The 24,791-nt window shown below is 39.5% G+C and overlaps 1 protein-coding gene across 10 annotated transcripts in view; it reads right to left on the bottom strand.

Annotated features, from left to right (window-relative positions):
* Positions 1 to 24,791, bottom strand: part of SATB1 (SATB homeobox 1) — a 111,333-nt gene that overhangs the window by 29,918 nt on the left and 56,624 nt on the right. For 9 of the 10 annotated variants that reach the window (XM_075922093.1, XM_075922097.1, XM_075922091.1 and 6 more), the window contains 3 exons: positions 23,875 to 24,329; positions 11,855 to 12,067; positions 917 to 1,072 (listed from right to left, as the gene is read on the bottom strand). In XM_075922093.1, coding sequence (XP_075778208.1) covers positions 917 to 1,072; positions 11,855 to 12,067; positions 23,875 to 24,329 — 824 coding nt within the window. The remainder of the gene's footprint in view (positions 1 to 916; positions 1,073 to 11,854; positions 12,068 to 23,874; positions 24,330 to 24,791) is intronic. The other variant, XM_075922098.1, reaches the window with a different exon arrangement.

Genomic DNA, 24,791 nt, shown 5'->3' with positions numbered 1-24,791 from the left:
GTTGTGAGCACATTCTCACTTGAGTCTTGGTTTTGAGCACATTGGTGGGTTTTCTGAAAGCATGTTACCTAGGATCATAATGCAGCAACTGTCTGAGACAATAATACTCACAGGACTGGAGTGTCTCATTTTCCCATCTTCCCTTCCTGGCGTAAAATTAACATAGTTGCCGGCATTAAACTTAATATTTTGTTTCATTTTAAGAACTTATTATAAAAATACACCTAACACCACAGGGTTAAATGGAATACAGTCTTTTCTGTGTGAGTACGGTTTCACGGGGGCCATAATTTATGTCAATCCAGGATTAATTTACATGGCTAGTTACCCATGTTTTAAATTTGTACATAATATTTCATAAAATAATTTGCATTTTGGTTTGGAATTGTGGACTTCTGACGCTGAGTTGCCACTTTTGTTTGAAAACAAAACAGGTATCTATATCCATACAGCTACACTGTGTCCCTGTTTCCCCAAACCTCATTTCTGACATTTCACTGCCAATAGCTGCACCAACCATACCCAAAACACCAAAAGCTTGAACACTCTAATTATAGCACCTGTTATTGCCAGATCTAGAGTCACCTGATCAACACTGGAGAAATAGAGAGCATACACCACTTACTCATTTACAGCCACTATGAAATTATGAAAGTTTACAATTTTGGCCCTCCAGGATCTAATCTTTCTGCAGACAACAAACCTATCTTGCTGTTGAGGGCAATATCTTCGGTAGCTGCTTTTTCCAATTCTAGCAAACAAAAGGTAGCCTTTAGTTACCTTAGGACTCTGCAATAAATGTAAATAGTTGTAATACTACATATTGCTAACCCAACAAATTATTGAATTCATACAGAAAACCACACAAAGACTGCAAAAAAATCATACAAATGGTTGGTAACTGTTGAATCCCTACCTGGCTTTTAGTTGCTGCAACCTTTGCAAATAGTGCTTGTGACACTTTTGCTCTCTTCATTTCCTGCTGAATCTCATCATATATGGAAGCATTAATGTTCATGGTATTATTTTCTGGTTTTCCATTCCTCTCCGTTGCAACAGCAGCTGTTTTTACCTAGAAAACATTTTATGAGATTGTCAGTTTTCATTATAAAAGGATGACTTTTTTCCCCCAGGTGGTGTCTCCCTCCTTTGGGCACTTATTCTTAGCCCTAATCATATTCTCTTTTTACTTTCAACCTTTCAGTATTTTATTATGATCAATTAGCCATGGCTCAGGCAAATGGGTGTAAATAAAATCCTATGCATCGTCACAGTGACTGTACCTAAAATAAGATAGTCACCATCAGCTGATCACTACAAATCACAATATCACCAAACAAGTTAGTTGGAAACAGCAACACAGAAGCTTGCAAATCCTGAAATGAGCTCCCCCCCCCCCAACAATTAAAGTAAAAAATGTAACTGCAGTGTAAAAGGATCATCAATGAAATAAAAATTCAGACAAATATCTTGCTGGGTGACCAGTGCAGCCAGTTTCAACATGCAAATGTAATACAGGTGTCACTTTAGATTTAACCTGCTCTTTCCATTTATATTTCTATTTATCTTCTATAAACAACAGTTTACACATTGGAATGGTCTCCTCACCCACGAAATGGAAATAAGGAGGACCTTCTCTAGCCAGCATCATGTCTGGATAGTTGTATTTTACTTGTGTATGCCTAAGCTGTTTTTACACCACTCCATACAAGGTGCACTATGCCTCTACAGAATAGGCAATATGGTATGGTACGGTACTTCTAACTTACAGAAGTCTGCAGAAATGTGGGGAAAATCTGGCCTCCCCACTTCAGGATATCATTGCTCCCTATGCTGGTAATGCTTTTCTCTCTCTTACTGGCCATAGCGTGATGGGGTCAGGAGGCTCCTATTGAGCCACGTGAAGATGAACCTTTAGACCACACAAAATCCCACTGAGGGCCCCCAGAGCTGAAAGAGGTCTGGTCAGATAAATCAACTTGCAGGGTCAAGGCCAATCAGCTTTATCTTGGCCTGTAAATCTCCCAAGGATGTGATGGGAGATGATGATGGCATACATTTAACCACCCTCTCCCCACTGCAGGAGCTCTTATGAATGGCAGAGTCCAAAAAGTTTGAGTGGAAGGGTTTCGATAGGCGGGGAATGCAATTTAGGTAAACTCCTTGGCCTCTGAACAAACAATGGTCAATTTTGTGGATAGTTCGTATTATGCACCCTCCAGGAGAGTCTGATATTCAACTTCAAATATGGCCCATAAGCTAAGAGCGTACATCAGCGCAGCACCACTGAGGATATGCCTACAAGGCTTCTCAGTCACAGTGCAGACACATGAGCTGCAACTGGAGATGCTATTACTAAGCACCATGAGTCTCAGCAATAAAAAAAGCATGCACGTGTTTGTACTTGCCTTCCACTCTGAGGCATGAGTGCCTCTCAGTATGAACTCAGTGTCTGATATTAGTATGGATGCACAAATGAAAGAAAATATGCTAAAAATGCCTCCTTTACAGCATAGCGTGTGCATTTTTATAATTAGAATTTAAATTGTACCTAGTGGGTGACAGATTGAGATGTTAGATGGGACAACAAGCTTGTGCTGTCTTTGTACAGTGGTGAATTTCATCCATTGACTTTCAAGTACCTGATGACCAGGCTGTGCCAACAACTGCTAAGAAACATCTGAGATGCCTGGCAACGCGTAGCATAAGCAGTAGTGTGAACATTCATGTCTCACACTGCCACATGAGAAAAGTCATGCCATGCTCTCACTGGGAGCCATTTGCATTGAACTGGGATGGAGCTGGAAGAGCATATGGATGTTCTGTAGCATTCAGAAAAGTTACGTGCACACGAGTAATCCTTTAGCATTTTGAAAAGAAGGATGGATACTAAAAGGCTATTTACAACTGAAACCATGTTAAATGTATTATTGCAGAAATCAGACTGAACTTTAAGACTAAACAACAAAAAGTGGATGGTTTTATAGCCTAAATAGCTACACCGAAATTCGGGTCTTCACTGTGACCATCCTTTCAAATCTTGTCAAGATAGTCTTCATACTTCTGAGGCATGCAAAAATTCATTGGAGTGGGATAAAATAAAGATGTCCTGCCTACTCTGCATGGACATTAAAGCTTCCATGGTGTGTTTTGTAAGAGGTCAAGGGTTGCCTCTGTGGGCTTGGTCACAATTTTCACTGTTCCACATCCTCAACTGAAAAGGTGGCTGCATAATGCAGTGATGCTTTAGGATACTACTGCAGACATTACTCAATCAGTGAAGTGTACTGCCACAAAAGAACCCCAGCAAAACCTGAGGGAAATACAGGGTGTAGATGGATATGTGAATTATAAAGAATAAATGCTCAATGCTATTGTGATAGGAACAATTGAAAACCCTATTGCTAACAGCACAATATTGACTAAAGGCCTGATCCAAAGCCCACGGAAAGACTTCCACTGATTTCAGAAGACTCCATTTTTTATTGGTCAGTACGTGATCCATTGACAGATAACTAAAATACCATAGTAGCCCACATTAATGTCAGAAGAAAAGTAAACAACACTTCTCTATATAAAATGGACTGATTTTTGGGTTTCAAGAGAATTTTTATCCTCCAACAATCCTCATCCTTGCAAACTTGCATAATTGGTTGAGTGAAAAAATATTCGCCTGCCTCCCCAACAATTCTCTTAAAACGTCAGTTGTAGGCTACGGCTAGATTAGATGGACCATTGGTCTGCTTTGGTCTGATGAATACTAAGCAACACTGCTAATTAACCTTTTGGTGAATATTCACATAGAAAAATGATTTCATAATTTATATAAGCAATCTTCTGGTCTAATCTTAAAATGTGACATTCTATGAATGTATTCAGAAGAGAAAGGTTTCATTAGCTTCAGTTCTTTTTTGAGATAAGCTTCTGTGCTGGGGTTGCAACTGAACTTACTATCATTTTCATTCTGGATGGAAAATATGATGTGTGGGCAGAAAGGAAAGAGGATCTCCTTAGGAATAAGCTTTTATAAATTATCCACAACTTCCATTTTTTTTTAAAAAGATCAAGATCAATTTAATGTTAGTAGATACTAACTAATCATTTTGAATGGTGACCAAATTAGGTTTATACTTGATGAAGGTGAAAAATGTTCTATCACAATGTTTAATATCATAAGACTAACCTCCTTCTCCCCCATACATTAGTCATTTCAAAAATATTTGGAAAAAAACTTTGGCCTTCTCAACAACTAGTCTGCCAATATATCTATATCTCATCACATGAGATTGATTACAGTCATGAGAAGTTATGGAATCATTCACTTTTCCTAAACAAAGGACAAGCGATTGATGGAATAGTGAATCTGAACAGTTTTTCACAAATATAGAAGCTTCCTTCCCTTGCCTTCCCACGCCCCCCTCCCCCGGAAAAAATCGAAACAAAAATCTTTTCTAAAACATTCTCATAAGTACTGTTTTAGCTTAGGAAAAAAAATCTTCTTTAATCCTGGTTTAGCTTTTAATATTACATCGTACATTAAAATTCATGAAGTAGTTCATTCCAGGCAAAACAAACTACTTTTCAGTTCTGCTCTGGAAATAGCACAGGAGGTATAATAAATGCAGTTGCTTTCAGAACTGCTTTTATCAGGACAAGGTTTACTACATCATTATTATAGTGGCGCCTAGAAGCAGAGTTATAGTTAAGTGCCAGTGTTTCCATTAATTTTCCTCCAGGGTGGTTTTTGTAAGGGTAGAGTATTTCATTTAATATTTTGTCCATTTTAAATTTTAATAAAAATGAAACTGAGCAACAAACAAAGATTGTCAACATAAATCAGAGAGATCATGTTTTATTTTAAAGGTGGGCCAAAAAGTGCAAGTTTCACCAGTTGTTAAAAGTGTCCTAATTTTTTTCAGGCATGCCTAGCACCCACAGTTAGTTAATGGAACTAAAAGATACCAGTGCCTCCTAAAATTCAGGACCCTCTTTCTCTAACAAACAGAAACTGTTTTGTTCAGCCTCTCAACTTTCAAGTGTAAGCACTTAGGCTACACATCTAGACTCTTTTCCAGGAGAAATTTCTGAAAAAGTGGATGCATTCTTTTGTCATCCCTGTAAAAATCTCATTTTATGAGAAAGAAGGGCTGGCTCGAAAGGGTTTTTTTCCGAAATTTGGCACCGTGTAGATGCGCCAAATTTTGGAAAGCCTCTTTTAAAAGAAAAGTGGAAAAAAAGTTTGCAATTTGCATATCTTTTTCCAACTTTTCTTTGTAGTGCAGACATAGCCAGAGAGATAAGGGGGTGAAGTATTATCTTTTATTGGACTAACTTCTGCTGGTAAAAGGACAAGCTTTCAAGCTTCCATAGTGCTCTTCTTCAGGTCCGGAGAAGGAAACCAGGGCATTCAAGGTGAATTCAAGGTGGTACGGACTGCTGAGCATAAAACATAGATGGCTAGCAGGCAGCAGAGTGTTACAAATTGCTATAGTGGCCCTTGAACAGTGACCCTGTTATGTCTATGGTTTTTAGGGTGCAGTAGAGCTGTGAATTTAAGTTCCTAAGCTCATTTTTTTGAAGATGTCATACAGATTTTCTTTGAGAACAAGGAATGACAGAGGTCAGATATTGAGTGGTAGCCCACAGGTAACAGGGTGTTTTAGACTTCTTATTTGTCTCTGAGTTCATACAAGAGCACAGTAATTATCTGGTTTTACCCCTATAGTTACTATTGGGCATTAGATGCAAGCCCGTGTACTTAAATACACTACTCTGCTGGACACTAAACAGCATGGATTTAACAGAGACATTGATTATATGGCCTACTGCAACAACTTCAAATGCAACTTCACCTGCTGCCTACTAACTCTCCATTGTCATACCGCCGCACAGATATTAACTGCCAACTTCTTTTTAAGTTGTCTCCTTCACCATGTACACGCTTATGCTTAATTTGTTTCCACCTTGTAATTTTGTTCAAATGCTGTTTTCCTTCTCCAGACAGGAAGACCTCAATCAATCTTGAAACCATGTCCCTTTCAACAAAAGTTGTTCCAATAACAAAAAAATCTGAAACACTTAAGATAAGGCCTCATATTCCAAGATGAAAACATCTACAGCAATACTATGAAAGCGGCCTGTAGGTTTTGTTTTTTGGTACTCAAGTTGAGACTACTTTTGCCCTGATTTTCACAAGTATGAAGGAATCATGACTTCAAGAAGCTGGGAGTGCTTGTAACTTCTGAGAAAAAAAATCAATACAAAACACTGAGTCACATAAAATCTGAGGAGGCTTCTGAAAATGCCAGCCTTGTACATTAGACTTTACCCTTGATCTGCACTAAGAACGTTAAATTGTGGTTATCAGGCCAATCGCGTAGACAATACAGTTTGTATTGACTACACTATTAGTCAATAAGAACTGCTCTGCAGAGCTGCAGCGGGAGTAGCTCCAGAAGCCGGCTCGAGCCAGGACTGAGCAGTCCTGGCTCGTGCCAGCTCCAGGAGCCACCTGAGCTACAGCTGTGCATTTTAAATGTGATAAGGGCTGCCAGGCTCTCACTACATTTAAAATGCAGCGGCACAGCATCCTGGACCAGAGCGAGCCAGGACTGCTTGGTCCTGGCTTGCATAGAGTCCCGCAGCCTTTGTCCGCTGCTAACAGGGGCTACTGCTAGAGCAGCCTCCGTTCGCAGTGGCTAAGGCTGGCCATGGCCAGGGGCTTCTCCAGCACCAGCCCCTAGCTGCATCCAGCCTTGTCCGCTGTGAACAGAGGCTGATCTGGCAGCAACCCATGTTCGCAGCAGCCAGCGGTGGCTGCAACCAGTGGCTGCTGCTGGAGCAGTCCCTGCACATGGCCAGCCTTTGTCCATTGGAGAGCCTAGCTGGATCCCCGGAGCAGCCTCCCCAACTCCCCCTGCTGCCTCTGATAGATGCAGCAGGCCGGGGTGGGGGTAGGGGTGGAGGGTAAGGAAGAGTCTCCCTTTTAAACTGGCTCCCTCCAGCACTGAATCCTGTCCACTCTCCCTTGCTGCTTCTCATAGAGGCAGCAAGGGGGGGAAGAGAGTAGTCGATACTCCAGTCGACTACTTGCGAACATCCCTAATCTGCACACACTCAATTTCACAAATGCTGATTGGGGGAAAAGGCAGTGTCTGGCCAAAAGTATCCTGATCCTCTCTGTAGAGCTCAGAATGACTTACTGTTTTGAAAGAGAAATACGCAAACCCATAATGGCTGCAGGGTGGCTCAAACATACTGCAAAGGAAAACCTGCAGCTCAGGACAGCCAGGGATAGAGAAACATGACAATCAGCTAGGGTAGAATCTTGTAGGAACTCTGGTCTGATCATGCTCTCACTTTCTCAGCACAGCAAAATAAATAAATAAATCTAGAATCCTAGAGATCGTTCTTTTAGCTACACTAGGCAATAGGAAGCAGCCACTCAAGAAGCTGCACTTCGAGGAAGGAACACACCATGACACTGATCAGGATGGAATTTCCTGATGGAGTTGTGAATGAAGTACATTCACTGAAAATAATTAATGATGCATGTATGTGTTACCCCTACTTCCTCATTCTCATTTCCAAACAACTAATTTCTTCTTAGCCACTTATTCCTTTGGCTTGTCTTGGTACTGCCCACGCCCCACTTCTAAGGTGGTGCACGTCTGTTTCATAAGTCCAGGGATGTGCGATGGACAGGTCTGAAAATGAGTGGTGGAGCATGGGGCTCATGTGAGGAGCATTTTTAGAACTGAGAAGGTGCTGTGAACAGGACGTTGGACAGGGATGCAAGAGTTGTAGGTTCTGTTCCCTACTATGTGAACTTCAGCAAGTCATCTCCCCTCTCACGCTTTGCCTGTCTTATCTATTTAAACTGCAAATTTGTCTGGACACAGACCGTCTTATTACGTATCTAGTGCAATGGGATCACACTTTCAGTAAGGGTTTTTAAGAGCCACTGTTATAGGAGGATATTAATTAACACCACCACCTACACGAGCAGAAACTTACTCGCCAGAATACATAGAGTTCAACAACTCTCCAATACAAGCGCTTTGCCGCTGATATAACTTAGGCCACAGGTAATCTTCAAAAGTCTGATGGGGAGTATTCGGGGGGTTTATTATTCGAAGGAGGAAGAGCAGGGGTAAAGGATAGAAGAGCTCATAGGTTATCAAGAAAGAGGTGGAAATAATACAGATACCTTAGCTCAGTAACAACTAGTGAGCATGTGATACTAGTGAGAAACTCAGCATAGCTTTTCTTAGCTCAGGCATCAGGATTTGCACTTGGTGGGCTGCTGCACTACCATTAGAACATCAGGGTCCCAAATGGATTTTTGCATGCAATTTTATGCACAATTCACACCCCCAATGAGCTTGGCCATTAACTGTTAAGTCTTCTCTAACATTGGGCCGCCAGTTGGCAACAGAATAAATGCAGAAGAGATCCTTTGCAAGATGTTTATTTTCACATCCATCCCAAATAGATACTCACAATTGCAAAATAAACCTTCCTGTCTGGCACATTAACTCCCAATTTCATGATTTCATGTCTTAATTGTTTCAAATCTTACTAGTCTTAAAATTTAGTATCAAAATATGTTTGCTGCTGTGTAACTACGTTGTCAGGCTAAATGATCGGCTTTGCCTTTAAACAATAATCCAAGATGTTCATTGCTGAAGGAGCAAAATACTATCTAACTTTGTTTTGATAATTTGTCATAAATATGCTATAGTGATGATGTTATTAATTTCATTGAGTTTTATTTAGTAAAATTAAAACTGGACACAAATTTTCTGATGATAAATATTTAAGTCACTACTCTCATCCATCTGAGAGAGAGATCATAATTCTGGCACTTATACTACTATGAATTATTTTCTCCTACAACGTATAGGATTTATACAGTAATTCCCCATTTAACACTAGAGATACATTTCAGAAAATGATCGTGTTAAGTGAAAACGTGTTATGAGGGGTCAATTTTCCCATTGAAAATAATGGAAAAGGTGGGGGTTGCGTTTCAAGAAGTGGCGTCTCTTGGGACCGGGACATAAGGTTGGGGGAAAAAGAGGACTGGGTTACAGCAGGGAGGGGAGGTGTCTGGCTCTGAGGAAGGGAAGGAGAGGAGATGGGAAGGGGATTGGGTTGGGAGTATGCCCCTGTGACAGGTCTGCTGGGACCCACACTGCGTCCGGCGAGGGGGTTGGTCGCTGGGGAACGGTGTGGCGAGCGGCGAACCCTCCGCCGCTTTGCAGGGAGGCGGGGGAAGCCCTGAGCAGCCGCCAGCAATAGGCCGGCTGGGGAAACCCAGCAGACGGCCTGCAAACGGGGGCGGAGGAAAGGGGGCAAGGCATCCGGCAAGGGGAAGTCAGCGGGGAATGGCGCGGCAAGTGGCGAACCCTCCGTCACTTTGCAGGGAGGCGGGGGAAACCCCGCGCACCCACCGGCAACAGGCCGGCTGGGGAAACTGTGTTATTCCGGGGACGGTTGTGCAATTCAAAAAACGTTCCCTAAAAAAAAAAAAATCGTGCTATTGCAAAAATGTGTTAAGTAGGCACGTGTTAAATGAGGAATTACTGTACTATTTTTCAAGGTAACCAACAGAATGTAGGACTTTTCATTTTTGAAGTTAGGATTCAGGACATCACCATATGGCTATGTCTAGATGGGCAAATTGAGGCAAGTTACTCCAGGGAGCGTTAGTAGCAGCCAGAATCACAACTTAGGTATTTCTCTGCCTTGATCGCTAGACTACATCTCTCCCTCAGGTAAAACCCCTGTATATTTTGTAAGGCAACAAAAAAAATATTACATTTAGAAAATGGTCTAATGATCATTTGTATAGGACACAAATACTAATCCATGGCAGCATTCTGACATTTTCTTCAATGAGAATCAATGATACATGTAACAAGTATATTCAGTGCCTTGCCCAATATAGATACTGAATAACTTGGTGATTAATAGTATGTGTTGTCTTCACAGCATTATTTTTAACTTTTTGAAAGATAAAAATAATGCAAAAAGGTTTCATAAGAATGCACGAGGTTGCTTATGTGAGTTTAAAACATAAAACAAATTCAAAGTTAAAGCTCATCTTTTCTTTCACTTAACAGTCTACTAGTTAGTATCACAGTTAACCCAATTCCTCAGATCATCAAATGGTCCAAGAGTACTTGAGACAAAGTGGCATGACCTTAGTATAAAAGGGATAAGCTAAGAATGGAGAACCTGCCTTTATCCTGAATCACCTGGCTTTTGGGAACAGGCAGGGGAATTAAACAGAAGTCAGATATTATTTTAACAGTTATCTGTATTTAACTATTCTTCCACTAAAACATTACTATGTAAATAGTGACCCTCATCCTTCATCTTTAATGGTATCTATAGGGGCCTACACAGACTCCATTAATGATAACAAAAATAGGCTAGAAACACAATCTGTTCTGTTACAGACATTTTCCCTCTCATGCAATACATTAGAGCAGATCAGAAACTACCTCTGCTCCATCCTTTCCTACAAATTATTTGTTAATCAATCAGGATTTTTAGTATTCACTAGCTAAAAATTTTACAAAAATATTCATCACAAAGTACACTATATTCAAAATGTGTACATCACACAGCAATAAGTGTGTGTATTGTCGTAATCAGTATTACTACCCATCAAAGGCATTACAACAGAATTCCCATGACCCAAAGCCCTGTTCAATACAATTACTTTGGTTTGTGAATACAGATACAGATCTATATCCTATAGATATTAGTAGAGCAGTGCAGATATCTGTATTTCTGTGTTATTCTATTCTAGCAGTAGTACAACTTTGAGCCAGAGCAACACAGGAAATTTCAGTAGACATGAAATCTTTCTTAGTAAGATTTCAACACAAAAACCAATTTTCTTTTGCAAAAAACACTGCATTCCTGTGGTCAAATCCTGCACTCACCAAAACTACTACCAATGCCATTTATGTAGGACAGAAAATATGGGTCTGTTGTTGCTGAGAATTCAAACTTCGGTCTCTGACAGACCTTCTAATGAGGAGTTCTTATTTGAAAAAGTGATTCCCCTGGATTTCAGAGAAGTCAGTAGGTGCTTCACTTGACTGAGGGCTGAATAAAGACTTATGGATGTTGCCATAGGGCTGCAATCTTTCAAAAGAACCTTATGCCTTCTTGGAGATGCTGAAGGGACTCCATTTGGACATAAAGGTTCAGTGGTACAAATCACTGGAAAGTTGGAAAAAGATCAAAATGTTGATGCACAGGAGAGAATTTCATGAAACGTTTCAGGAAATTTCCCACATTTTTCAGCTTCTTGAACCCATCTCTGCGTTAAGAACCTCTGATCAGGTCCTTAATGAGGCAATGCTGCTTGCTGAGTGGAATGACAGGAAATGTGGGTTTGCTCGTTTCCATTGAAGTCAGCAGGAACAGGATGAGATTCTCAATCCTAGATAGTACCTACTTAAGCTGTTAAATATAACAGTCCAATATTTACAGAAGAAGTGAGGCAAAAGCACCAAATCAAAATCCAGGATTCTTCATAACTGGTACCACAAAAGTTATACTTTGGCTAGGAATATATTACCAATACTATATTATTTTGAAGTTAGAAGAAATATATACTATTTTTGCTGCAATGGTAAGTCCAGATTTTTAACAAATAGAGGCTACTGTATTTTTCCTAAATTTAGTGTGTGGCATGCATTAAAGTTAATAATTTGACTAGAATTTTAACTTAATTGTATTGAGACGCTTCTCTCTTTTTAAAATAAAGGCTGCCAGTGGGGCATTAAGAAGGCACAACAAGCAGATGTGAAAGACTGAAAAAGTGGTTTACTTGTGGAGGACGGCTTGGCGGTGTGCTTATGAGAGGTGCTGGGCCCATAGCAGAGGCTGCATTCAAGCTCCTTTCCCTTTCATCCTGGTAAATTCGATCTCGTTCAGCTTCTGGCAGCTGCAAGAAGTTCTGCATAGCCCGAAGGTTTACTAGTAAAGACTGTGAGGCGGTCTTAGGGTCTTCTTCCTTTCGGAGGATTTCTGAGAGCAAGCCCTGTAGCAAAAACGAACACTGAAGAATTAGCCCGCACAATCTTTTGTAAATGTGCTCTGCAAATCCTTTCCTAATCATTCCTTTTTCTTTTCCATGATGTTTAGAACATGAACAGTCAAAGGCATTCACACTGCATAGGAATATATTAATGACAATTTAGGTAGTGGAGAAGAGAGCCTCAATTGTATTCTTAATTTTATTAAGCATCTGTTTTACATACAACATAAACTGAATCTGCCTAATTGGTCTCCTTCCTTTTACTGGCTTAACTCGCCATGAAATCTTTCACAGTCAGACAATCACAAGAAGTTAAGAATAAATGAAATCCACACAGTACAACAGCATTAGATTGTGTAGTTCTCATGCCAGCTAGACAAAGACTGTAGCGAAGCATCAGTTCAATCTTGAGCAATGGAAAGCCATTTCTAGAAACTCAAGCAGCACTTTGAAAATAAGTGATATTTGAAAATTAATCTAAGTGGGTTAATAACGTTCTTAAAGCATTACTTAATTGATTAAGGCCCTTATTTAATATATATCAGTATGCCCCCCCCACCCAAAATAATTAAAGGAAAAATCATAATCAATATTAACTGGAATATGAAGGAAATTACACTGACAAGATACAGTTTGCAACAGCTGTTGCACTTAGGAAACCAAGCCCCAGGATACCTATCCTCTTCAGAATAGTATAGGAGAATACTCAATGGGAAATGTTTTGTCACCCGAGTCCAGGGGTGTGTGCATGTGTGAGGTTAAAGTAGTTGATTAAGCTCATGCAATGGGGGTATGAAGAAAGGAAACTGGTGATACTTGTAATGTTTTAGCAGCTGGATGGATTTCTTAGAGGGGAATTTGGGGAGAATGCCATTTTTGCTTCAGGACAGGAAAGAAAAAAACCAGGCAATATAGACAATGAAACAGAGAAAGGCAATCTGAAGCGAAGATATCCTTTTTTCTAAAGCAAGGACAGGAGGAACAGTCTTGGACATTATGCTCCTATCTACGCTATGGAGCATGCTGATGTTGGTAAAACCAAAGAAGTTAGAGAAGGTCCTCCATGAAGAGCACAAGTCCTTTAAAGATGCAAATGTCAGCAGATGATGATGGAGGAGTCCTCAGTAGCACAGAAAGAAAACTTCTAGCACATGGAAGTAGAGGTGGGGGGAAAAGCAGGGCCTGTAGAAGCACCGCAGATCAGAAGCTAGTGCAGAAAACAGCTGTGTGCCTCTATAATTGCCTATCCCTCTGTCGTATTCTCCATGATTCACAGGAACTAGTGGCCGAATCCTCAGTTATTTGTGATGGGGGAAGAGGCAAATACAAACCCATCCCATGAGTCCCAATCCTAAGGAATAATTTGGAGAACAACCCACATGGAATTTTCTTCATCCCTACCCCAAACACTCTCATGGGCTTTCTTGCAAGTGGGGATGATCCAAAGCATAATTTGACAGTTTTTACTCAAGAACTGAACCAGCATAGAATAGCAGCGTTACAAACAGAGGTGTTATAGGGAAAGCTGAAAATTACCCTCCCCTCATGTTTGGAGTCAATATTTTCTGAAATAATTTTCAACATTTGGAACACTTGACATTGGATACTTTTGGAGGACAAGATGGTCTGACCCAATATGGCTGTTCTTATGTTTACCATTCATATCTATCCATCCATTTACTAGATCTCTGGATGCTACAAAAAATGACCCAGTGCAAAGAATGCTAGTTAGAAATGGGTCCCTGTAATTTGTCAATAATTGTTCAATGACACTGAACTGCTATGTATAGAGAATACAAAGCCAGTTTCAGCACAGTCAGGCTACATCTAGACTACAAGCCTCTTTAGAAACAGGCTTTTTCTGCAACCACTAGACTGCAACCATTTCTTTCGAAAAAGTAAGCCACTTTTTCGGAAGAGCACACAGACAGTCTGGATGCTCTCTCTCGAAAAAGCCCAGTTTGCATTCAAGAATGCCTTTTTTTGAAACAGCACTTTTGAAAAAAGGTGTTCTTCCTTGTAAAACGAGGTTTTCCGCAGTTGAAAAAACTGCCACGTTCTTTCAATTTACTGTCAAAAGAATACGACAGCAGTATAGACGCAGGGGAAGTTTTTTCGAAAAAAAGGCCACTTTTTTTCGAAAAATACCTGTAGTTTAGACACACCCCTGGGCCTTTTTAATTTGCCAGGTGCAGAAATGGAGAACCATTGCTCACAACTACTATTAACAAGGGTTCAACTTGACTGGAGATGATGCAACTTATGAAGCGATAAGGATGACAAAACGGCAAGTCTTAGGCTTAGCCTAGAATAGACAACGTTTCTGAGTGCAGCTATAATTAGCAACATCTCCCTATGCAGACACAGATTAAAATGGCAAGAAAGGATATTTTTGCTGGTACAACCTATACCAGTTCCTTGAACAAACTATATTATACTGAAAAAATGCTTTTATGCCGATATAAATTCTAAAGATTTTGTTGATTAGAAATGGTAAACACACACACCTAATCAACATTATTATATTCACAAAAGTTTCAAGTGTAGCTCTGGCATTCCCCATAAGCTAGAAAAGGAAATGCTGACATGGGGGAGGGGTCCCTAGAATGACTTGAGACTGAAAATTCTAGTATATACACATGAATACAGAGGACTACAGAAGGTGCATCAACAGAATTGGGACGTACTATAGCATTATCTGCCTGCAATATATTTTGCTAGAGCTGGTAATGCTAGTCCTTCACTTTTCTGGATGCTAAAATTCAGCTAAAAATTGTATGACAAAATATGAACAGGTAAATCCCAATGAGCATTACTGTATGTCAAACCTAACACCCTGTCTAATATCAACATGGATAGATTTACCATCCACTTAGACCCAGACATGAAGTGATTTGCCAAGATACAATTTGTAGTGTGCTTTCCTGATACTATACTTCAGAGTGCATGATAACCAAATGCAGTTTTGCATGTTCAGCTTCAGTCTGTCAGCCTGATTGTCCAATGCTCTCTCCCCCACCCTTGAATGGAAATGAATTTTCTTAAGACACCAAGTCTGTTTAAAAAAAAAAAAAAAACTTTACAAGTCATCACAAGTATAATTCATTAGTAATTGCACAAAAATGTTCAATAAATATTATCAGTGCTTTCAAAAGCTAATTATGAATTCTTTAAAATGGGAGAGAAATGAAAGTGTCTGCCAATATGAACAAAAACATTGCCTGTCTGGTCCCCAGTTAGTCTCCTCTTTGAACGTAATCACTGATTCAAATAGATTTTATCAGCCTCATGGAACTTCAAAGCTCACAGAAGAAAAATGTGATTTGCTGAAACCTCCCCAAAATATGCAGAACGTCCTCGAATGTGATCTGTCTCCATTACAGCGTTCTTAAATCACATGTCCAGGTGGAAGATTATTTGCAAACTCCACCCACAAGTCTGGAATCCTGCCAAGTAAGTTATAAGCAGACACATTTATCTATGTCGCTTAGTAGCAAGAGGAGAGCTGTCATGATAGTGTAATAGCACCTTTTTACCTTTTATTCAATAGTGATACGGATAGTGTGCTTTTTCTTAAATTACACTATGAAGAATTATATGAACACAGCGGCAATTTCTGTTATACTTAAGCAGGCAAATTTCCCTCCATCACATAATTTACAGAACTCAAATTCAATAAAACATTACATGATGGTCCATTACTGTTATCAATTTTGAATAATCCATCTTCATTCTTCATTTTACTGGAAAATAAAGTGTGCCAAAGACAAAATGAAAAAAGAAAAAAGCCTAGGAAGGTGATCAGCGTAAACTTCAGATTTTGTTTTAAAAGGACAGTCTATACTTTACTGCACCCAAATGTTCTTCCTTTAAAACAGTAATTGCCCAGGATTAGCACATGCATAGTCTTAAATATCTAGAAGACTTCACATATTTTTGTCGTACTCTTATCATAAAAATGAATGGTTGATCAACACTTGGCTTCATTTCTCTGGGAAAATAATGGCACAATGAAAGCTGATATTTTAAACAAAATAAACACAGGTCGAATGAAGGTGAGGAAGAGACGGTACCCATCAAAAACTTTCAGATATGTTCAGATATATGTACCCAGTGCCTGGAAGACCGCTAATGTGATGCCAATAGTTAAAAAGGGCTCTAGAGGTGATCCTGGGAATTATAGACTGGTAAGCCTAACATCTGTAACCGGGCAAATTAGTTGGAACAATAGTAAAGAATACAATTGTCAGACACAGATAAACATAATTTGTTGAGGAAAAGTCAACATGCTTACTGTAAAGGGAAATCATGCCTTACTAATTGACTGGAGCTCTTGAGGGGGTCAACAAGCATGTGGACAAGGGGGATCCAGCGGATTAAGTGTACTTGGATTTCCAGAACACCTTTGACAAGATCCCTCACCAAAGGCTCTTAAGTAAAGTAAATTGTCATGGGATAAGAGGGAAGTTCCTCTAATGGATTGATAACTGGTTAAAAGACAGGAAACAAAGGGTAGGAACAGATGGTAAGTTTTCTGAATTCAGAAAGGTAACTAGTGGTGTCCTTCAAGAGTCTGTACTGGCACCAATCCTATTCAACCTATTTATAAATGATCAGGAGAAAGGGGTAAAAGGTTGAGGTGGCAAATTTGCAGAGGACACCAAACTGCTTAAGATAGTTAAGACCAAAGCAGACTGTGAAGAGCTTCAAAAAGATCTCACCAAACTAAGTGACTGGGCAACCAAATGGCAAATGAAATTAAATGTTGATAAATGTAAAGTTGAGAAAAAATAATCCCAACTCTACATACAATATGATGGGGACTAATTTAGCTACAACTACTTAAGAGACAGATTTTGGAGCCATCGTAGATAGTTCTCTGAAAACATCCACTCAATGCGCAGCGGCAATCAAAAAGCAAACAATATTAGGAATCATTAAAAAAGGGATAGAGAATAAGACAGAGAATATCTTATTGCCTCTATATAAAACCATGGTGCACCCACATCTCCAATACTGTGTACAGATGTGGTCATCTCATCTCAAAAAGAGATACAGAAAAGGGTAACAAAAGCAATTAGCGGTTTAGAACCAGTCCCATATGAAGAGAGATTAAAAAAGCTTGGACTTTTCATCTTAGAAAAGAGGAGACTAAGGGGGGGATATGATAGAGGTCTATAAAAACATGACTGGTACGGAAAAAGTGAATAAGGAAAAGTTATTTGCTTGTTCCCATAACATAAGAACTAGGGGCCACCAAACAAAACTAGCAAGTAGCAGGTTTAAAGCAAACAAAAGGAAGTTTTTCTTCACACAGAGCAGTCAACCTGTGGAACTCCTTGCCAGAGGATGTTGTGAAGACCAGGACTTTAACAAGGTTTAAAAAGGAACTATCTATATTCATGGAGGTTAGGTCCATCAATGGCTATTAGCCAGGATGGGTAGGAATGGTGTTCCCCGCCTGTTTGTCATAGCCTGGAAACGGATGACAGGAGACAGATCACTTGATGATTACCTGTACAGTTCATTGCCTCTGGGGCATCTGGCATGGCCACTTTTGGACGACAGGATACTGGGATAGATTGACCTTTGGTCTGACCCAGTATGGCCATTCTTAGGTTGTCATGGTCAAATTTTTTTTAAAAAAAGTCACTTGCTGTTCTTAAAAAGACAATAATGTACATTTGGGCATGGAAAAAGCAGCAAAGCAAGCCTCTCTTTATGCAAAGGGTTTTTGGTAGATGAAAACAATGTGTTTTGCAGTCATGTGGTACAACAAAACCTGAGTTTATGCAATGATTATTATGGTTGACTGTATATAAAGAGAAAGGAAACCCAAAGTTGTGGTCAAACCATAACTAACTAATAGCTCCTTTCTTGAAATGTATATTGATTGCTATACTATACACAATTCAATGTATGCCTTAAAGCAAAATGTGTCAGGCTTATTTTTCGGAACCTAACCTTTGCTGTGACCAATGTGTATATGTGTAGTGCTGCATTTTTTAAAAAAAGGGTTTTTAAATAAGACTATTGAAATGATTGTGCATCAATAGAGTTGCCAGGTGTCTGGTTTTGAACAAGACAGTCCAGTATTTGAGCTTTCTGTTCGGGAAATAAATTGAGAAAACATAAATGAGAAAATATAAATGTCCAGTATTTTCTAACTGAGATGTAATGTAGATTGTGATGTAATGTCAAGTGTGTCCAGTATTTTTGTTGAAAGCACCTAGCAACCCTATGTATCAATCTTTACATTTACTACATTGATTGGTTCTTGGGTGGAAATATTTTTCAAAAGGAGTAGGGATGGTAGCGTATAGTCGAGTAAATGATTAACCGATAAGCCCGGGCTAACAGGTTAATCCTATCGACTACACACACTCCCCTCCCCCCTTACTGCTTCTATATCTGAGACAGCGGGGGGTAGATGAGAGGGACTCGCTGTCCGTGAGGAGCTGGCTTTAAGTAGGCTCCCCACGAGCACCAGATCTACCTATCTTCTCCTGCACTGCTGCCTTGGATATAGGAGGCAGCAGTGTGGAGGGTGAGGGGGGTAGGCTGGAGCTGATATGTGCGGGGAGCTGGCTTTCAAGCAGGCTCCCTGTGCATGCCAGCTCCACAGACCCACCTGCAGCCCCTATTGCTGCTTCCTACAGAGACGGGGGAGGGGGGGGGGGGAAGGAAGGAGCCGGTACTGGGGGGAGCCGGCTTAAAAGCTACTGATAGAGACAGCAGCCTGTGGGGGGAGGGGCTTGGGAGGCTGCTGTGAAGCAACCTTAGTCCACCATGAGGCTGGGCCCACCATGTGCAGAGGCTGGTCCATGGCAGCAGCCCCCCTCTGTAGGGGGTCTGAGCTTCCCATCCATATAGATACAATGCCTGTGAGACTACCCTATGCCATCCCTTATCCTTACTGCCAACGTAAAGGGTATGGCCAAAGTGCACTGCACCCCCGCAAACTCTAGCTAGTGAGTAGCCCGTTACAATGGTTTTAGACGTGAAACTTCTCTACATTACTCCACCCTTGCAAAGTTCAAGAAACTACAACTGACTGGCTTCTATCTCCCCCGTCTCATCTGTGCCCAGTGAGGGATTAAACCCCAACCTATGTATTTAAATGGGACTAACTAACTATACAAATGTGTGTTATCTGTAAGATGCACTTAGTTTAGATAAAGTATGAATACAATCTAGTCATCCATTTACAACTCACGATTGAAATACAGCTTGGCTTATTTTTGTGCACATATCTAGACAGCCACTCTTGGGATGAAATTCACACAAATCTCATTTAAATGAGCTTAACATGGGGCATTACAAAGAGCCAATGGGATGTAATCTAGTGCGCTCTCAGACACTGGGTTGGAATGGTAATGTCTTCTTTTTCACATCCCCTTAATATGGGTTCCAAGCTACACAATAACTAGAACCTTAGACTTGTATTGCACTGAAGCCCACCTTAAGGATCTCTGAGAATATTCAAGCAATAGAAAGGGGTTTTGACTCCTTTGCTACTTTAAATCAATAAGGCAAATGATGTATTGCATAGGTGAACGGGTTAATTTTCATTCGATTATAGCTCTATCAACTATTCACTTTTTTAAAACTTAGCCAAACATGTATTCGTAACAGAGATCTATATATGTACCAAACTTTAAAGTTTGAAAAAGTTGTGTTTGATTAATCAAGAAAAAAATAAAAGCATCTTGTCAATTTCCTTATGCAAAAAACCTCAACACTGTCCTCTAAAAGTCATGTTCAGATAGTTTAAAAAAAGTTATAATTTGACCAGATTCCTCTCTCCTATGGACTAGGACTAAGCACAAGAAGTTCTAAGCATCTATACAGCACCCCAAACTCGAAATAAGATATGCAATTTGCGCGATGTAAATTGAGTAGCTTATTTAATCATTTAGCGCTGTCTACACAGTGCCAAATTCTGAAATAAAGTGCTATTTTGAATCATCCCTTATTCCTCATAGAATGAGGTTTACAGGGATGGCGAAATAGCACATCTGCTATATTTTGAAATAGTGGATGACCTCTGGTATCCCGAAATAACTTTCCTCTTAGGGTATGGCTACACAGCAAAGTTTTCCTGAAAGAAAATTCCCCAGAGAAATGAAGCCAAGTGTTGACCAACTATTCAAATAGTAAGACAAAAGAAATTCCTAAAGCATACTTGTATCAGTATGACAATGTATTACTGACAGAGTTCAAGTTTCAAGATAGGAAGTGCTGACACCTACAGCAACACATTTAACCACAATTAAAGTCCATCTTGAATGCCAGACGGTTATGCTGCAATAATCTCATTGTGTAAGTCATTTCCTTCTTTAATTTCTATACTGAAAATCAAGTTTCTTCTCTGATTTGGGGGTCATATCAGACTATCAGTTTTTACACAGAGCTTCAGTTGTTTTTGGTGAAATCTGCTTAAAAACTGATGGTATGAGCAATTTCAGAACAAGGTTTAAATATACCTATGACAGTTTTTAAAATGTCCCAGTTAAAGCTGGGTTAGTTTTTATCTCAGAGTTTAGTAGCTAAAATTTAACGTTTTCACTTTGTACTACTGAAAAATATAAAGAGCATCTTTACAATGTACTATACTGTGCATATATTGTATTCTGAAATAACCTCTGAAAGATGTAAAGCATCCAATTTTTGCCCCTAAGTCTAGTTAAAGAAAATACATTCTGCATATACTGATTAAAAATAAGCAGCATACTTGTTTATAAAATATGGGTTTGTATATACAAGGTAGACATCAAATGCAGCAGTGATCCTTTAACTTGTCTGTTTTACCTAAGACAATTAGTAGGGATGTTGACATGTAGATGACTACACGATTAACCAATAAGCCTGGGCTTATTAACCAGTAAGTAGGGGGAAAAGGCGGGAGCTGGTTGGTGCCTGTGGGGAGCCAGCTTTTAAACGAGCTCCCTACAAGCACCAGATCTGCCAGCCCTCCCACCCCCCAACTGCTGCCTCTGTATCAGAGGCAGCAGTGTGGAGGGTGAAGGAGGAAGGCGGGAATGGATAAACGTGGGGAGCCGGCTTTTAAACTGGCTCTCTGCGTGTGCTGGCTCTGCAGACCCAGCTTTCTCTCCCTCTCCCCGCTGCTTCCTACAGAGGCAGAGGGAGAGTGTGTATGGGGGGGTGGGAAGCGAGGAGGAGGGACAGGCAGGAGCTGGTGCTTGTGGAAGCCCCCAGCTATTGTCTCTATCTATGGGGAGCTCTGATTCCATAGGGACGGGGGCTGCTATATCAGAGGCAGCAGCGTGGGATGACAGGGGGCTCCTTGGGAATGGTGCCAGGAGCAACATTGGCCACCCGCCCCAACTCTGGCGAGTATAAAGTAGTCCTGTAACTACTAAAATTTGATGCAGTTGCATGACTATTCAATTATACACTAACAGCTCTACTAACTAGCTAAGGCCCAAATCTTGCCAATTCTGTCTGTCTGTGTGAGTGTGTGGTACCATTGACTTGAATGGGGTTTTGAAGGCTTGTACCTCTTTCTCTGCAAGATGAGGTATCTAAAGTTCCCTCAATAGCTACATTGTTTTTATCATTTCCCACCTTTTCTATATCAAATACCAAAAGTACTATACATACACAGATAACGTAAAGGCACTTATTTATTTAATATGTAAGGCAATTTGTAAGATTCTAAGGACAGCTATTATTTGTTCACCCAAACAAGCTGGGTGAACACTGGAAGTGGAGAGAGAAGAAGAGATTCTCCTCTTCATTTGACTTTTAAAACAAGTTCACTGGGACTGTATTCGCTCTTATTTTGGACCATTTTGAATATATCCTACTGAGTTTATCAGCAGCAATATTCCTTGAAACAGTAAATTTTGAACAAATTTCTAATTTGTGAGAGTATTTGTACTAGAAACCTAATTCTGTGGTTATGCAAATCCAATCACAAAATAGAAATATACTGTACTATCTGAGCTCCGTGTATAATCAAAATTAACCAAATCTCAGCTTGAATTTCAAATATAAAATACTAACAACGAACCATTTGTATGCAATCTACAGCTTGAAAATTGTGTACAAAAATTAGCTAGCAAATTTTGAAATACTGTACCAATGAACTATTTTTGAGAGGTATAGATCTCAAGCTGCTCATCGGTTCAAACAGAAAGAGGAAAAATCTACAAAATAAATTATTCTCTGAAGAATAATTCACAGGCAAAATAACTGCCCCAGGCCACCATAACTGGAAGCTATTATTTATTTCAACAGGAAATAGTGCCAATAATTAGAAATGTTAAAGATTGTAAGTGTGTTAAGTAAAAACGCTTCAAAAATCCCCCCCACATAATTTCACACCCCTGAACTAACACATACCCTGAATTACCCAAAAACACTATTCCACATTATTTCAGCGTGATAAAGCCCAAGTCTAAAAATCTCAACTACTCTTAAGAATTCATGCTCAAGTAAAACTACAATAATACAAAATATACAATACAAAAGCTATATTTTATTTCAGGTAAAGGAGGTTTTTTTTCCCAAAATTCAGAATGATGGGAAATCATGGGTCGATATAAACCTAATTATAAGTAAATTTAAAGTATAATGTCTTTTTCCTTCTTAAATTATAAAAGAAAGACAAATAAAAAAAGTTTCAAGAAATGTTCTTTATGCAGATAAAATTGTTAATTACACACTAGACAGATAACTCTCCACTATGTTTTTAAAATATAAAAATCACAATCCCATTTAGCTATTTTTTCATTCTTTAAGGTAAAATATCATTAACGTGACCTATAAAAATTTTATTTTTTCTTATGCTTATTCGATATATTGGCATTTCTTTCATAGTGTGTCTTGTTTCAATTCAAGTCATATGGGATTCAGTTAAAATCTTATTATTTTATAAATTATAGCAGCATTAGGCTTTAAATCAAGTTTAAAAAGCTAACACATTTTAGTGTTTTATCAGATTTTCTAGGGCTAAAGTTTGTATGGCATGTGACAACTGCAGTACACACTGTGGTCTAGATACTGGTACTCAGAAGAATTAGTGTTTTAATATGAAATTTAATTTGAAAAAGTAGAAAATCAAAAAAGCAAATAGATATATAATAAAAATGTATGTGGCTTTTTGTCAAGGTATCTTTAAAATTTTTAGTAGTAGTCATAGAACAAATCTTAGCAGGAAAAGAAAATAGTAACAGCCAGTAGCATGCTGTGGAGGCTAAGTATAGCTAATGATAAAAGAGAGCCTGAGAATACATTCGGGATATGGAGCAGCACAGTCTGCACCATGTTGTGGTTAGTTTGTTCAGCATAGTACGATGTGAGATAGACACAGCGTTAATTGCACAGCTGCATCTTTACTACATGGAAAGGGATTCAGTGAGTGGCTTTGAGCTTGGCTCTAGATAGAGTTGCTAGGTTTCTCTAGTATTGAAACTTACTACTCATTCAAGAACAACAGCTAGAGCGAGAAAGGAACCATTAAAGCTGCTTAAAAATAGTGAGAATTTCCACACACTGTGCATAACTTAAGGAAAATGCAGGACAATGTAGCACTTTAAAAGTGCTACATTGTCCTGCATTTTGCTTCAGCTACCCCAGACTAACACGGCTACATTTCTATCACTATTCTACATAACTTAAGGGTTATCTATCATATCAACTTAGATACAGATGTAGTAGCGCAAGCTAGTACTGGTGGTTCCTTCACAGGAGGAAAAGTGGGGAGGAAATTAACAAGACGGAAATGGTGGCAAATACTGAAAAGAACAGAATCTTGCATTTAAAAAAAAAAAAAAAAGTCTGACCTGAGTTCTGTTAAAAGCCACACGTGCAAATACTGCCTGTGAGATTCCTGCTCTTTTCAATTCATCACGCACCCACTGGTAGATTTCGGAAGACACCTCTGTGTTGGTTGAGACCTGCTGCTCCAACGGTTTGTTCATGGATCTACTGACGGGAGGAGGGTGGTTCAAGTACTGTTGATTTAAGGACTGTTGGGCTAGAAGTCTGTTCACTGCATACTGCTGGTTCAGCAACTGAGCCATTACTAGCTGCTGATTTACCAACTGAGGGCTAATAGGAGTTGATACAAGTCCAGGGTGCAGGTTTGGAAGTGGGGTCCGAACAGATGGCTGACTACTATGAGAAAGCTGAACAGGGGATGGAGGCTGTTCGGCTGTGTTCCCTGGGACCGGTTGCTGACCAAAGTTGACATGGTTGGCACCTTGTTGGGATAGTTCAGAAAGGCTATCCATTTCAACTAGAGTGGAAAAGAAACATTTAGTTAGACAAAATACCACTAAATACAGATGAACTGAAAATAGTACACTAAATGTTCTTCATGAGACATGCTATAAATTAAAACTCTCTAGCAGAAGGTCACTTCATTTAGGTTTTTGCTTACTTTATTTTACATTACATAAGAAGTTTAGCAGCAACACCATTCCTGCCTAACTTTACATTTTTAGCCTTTCAAGAAAATGAAAGAATTCTCATGCATGCACACATACAGACAGTAGTACCCAAGATGAACTGGTGGGATTCAGTAAAACTATCTTATTTAGTCCAAGTATGACAAGGGGGATCCTTTCCTGAAGGGCCAGAGTAACATAACAGCCACCAAATTAAATACCACCATCACAACTGCAGTGAAGATAGACATTCATATTAATAGGAGTCTAAAAGCATTGTTAATAACTAAGGGCCAAAAGTCAGGAAGCAA

Source organism: Pelodiscus sinensis, chromosome 2 (genome assembly GCF_049634645.1).
Source record: "Pelodiscus sinensis isolate JC-2024 chromosome 2, ASM4963464v1, whole genome shotgun sequence".
Lineage (NCBI taxonomy): Eukaryota > Metazoa > Chordata > Testudines > Trionychidae > Pelodiscus > Pelodiscus sinensis.
Note: the sequence above shows the minus strand (reverse complement) of the source record. Positions and strands in the feature narration are given on the sequence as shown.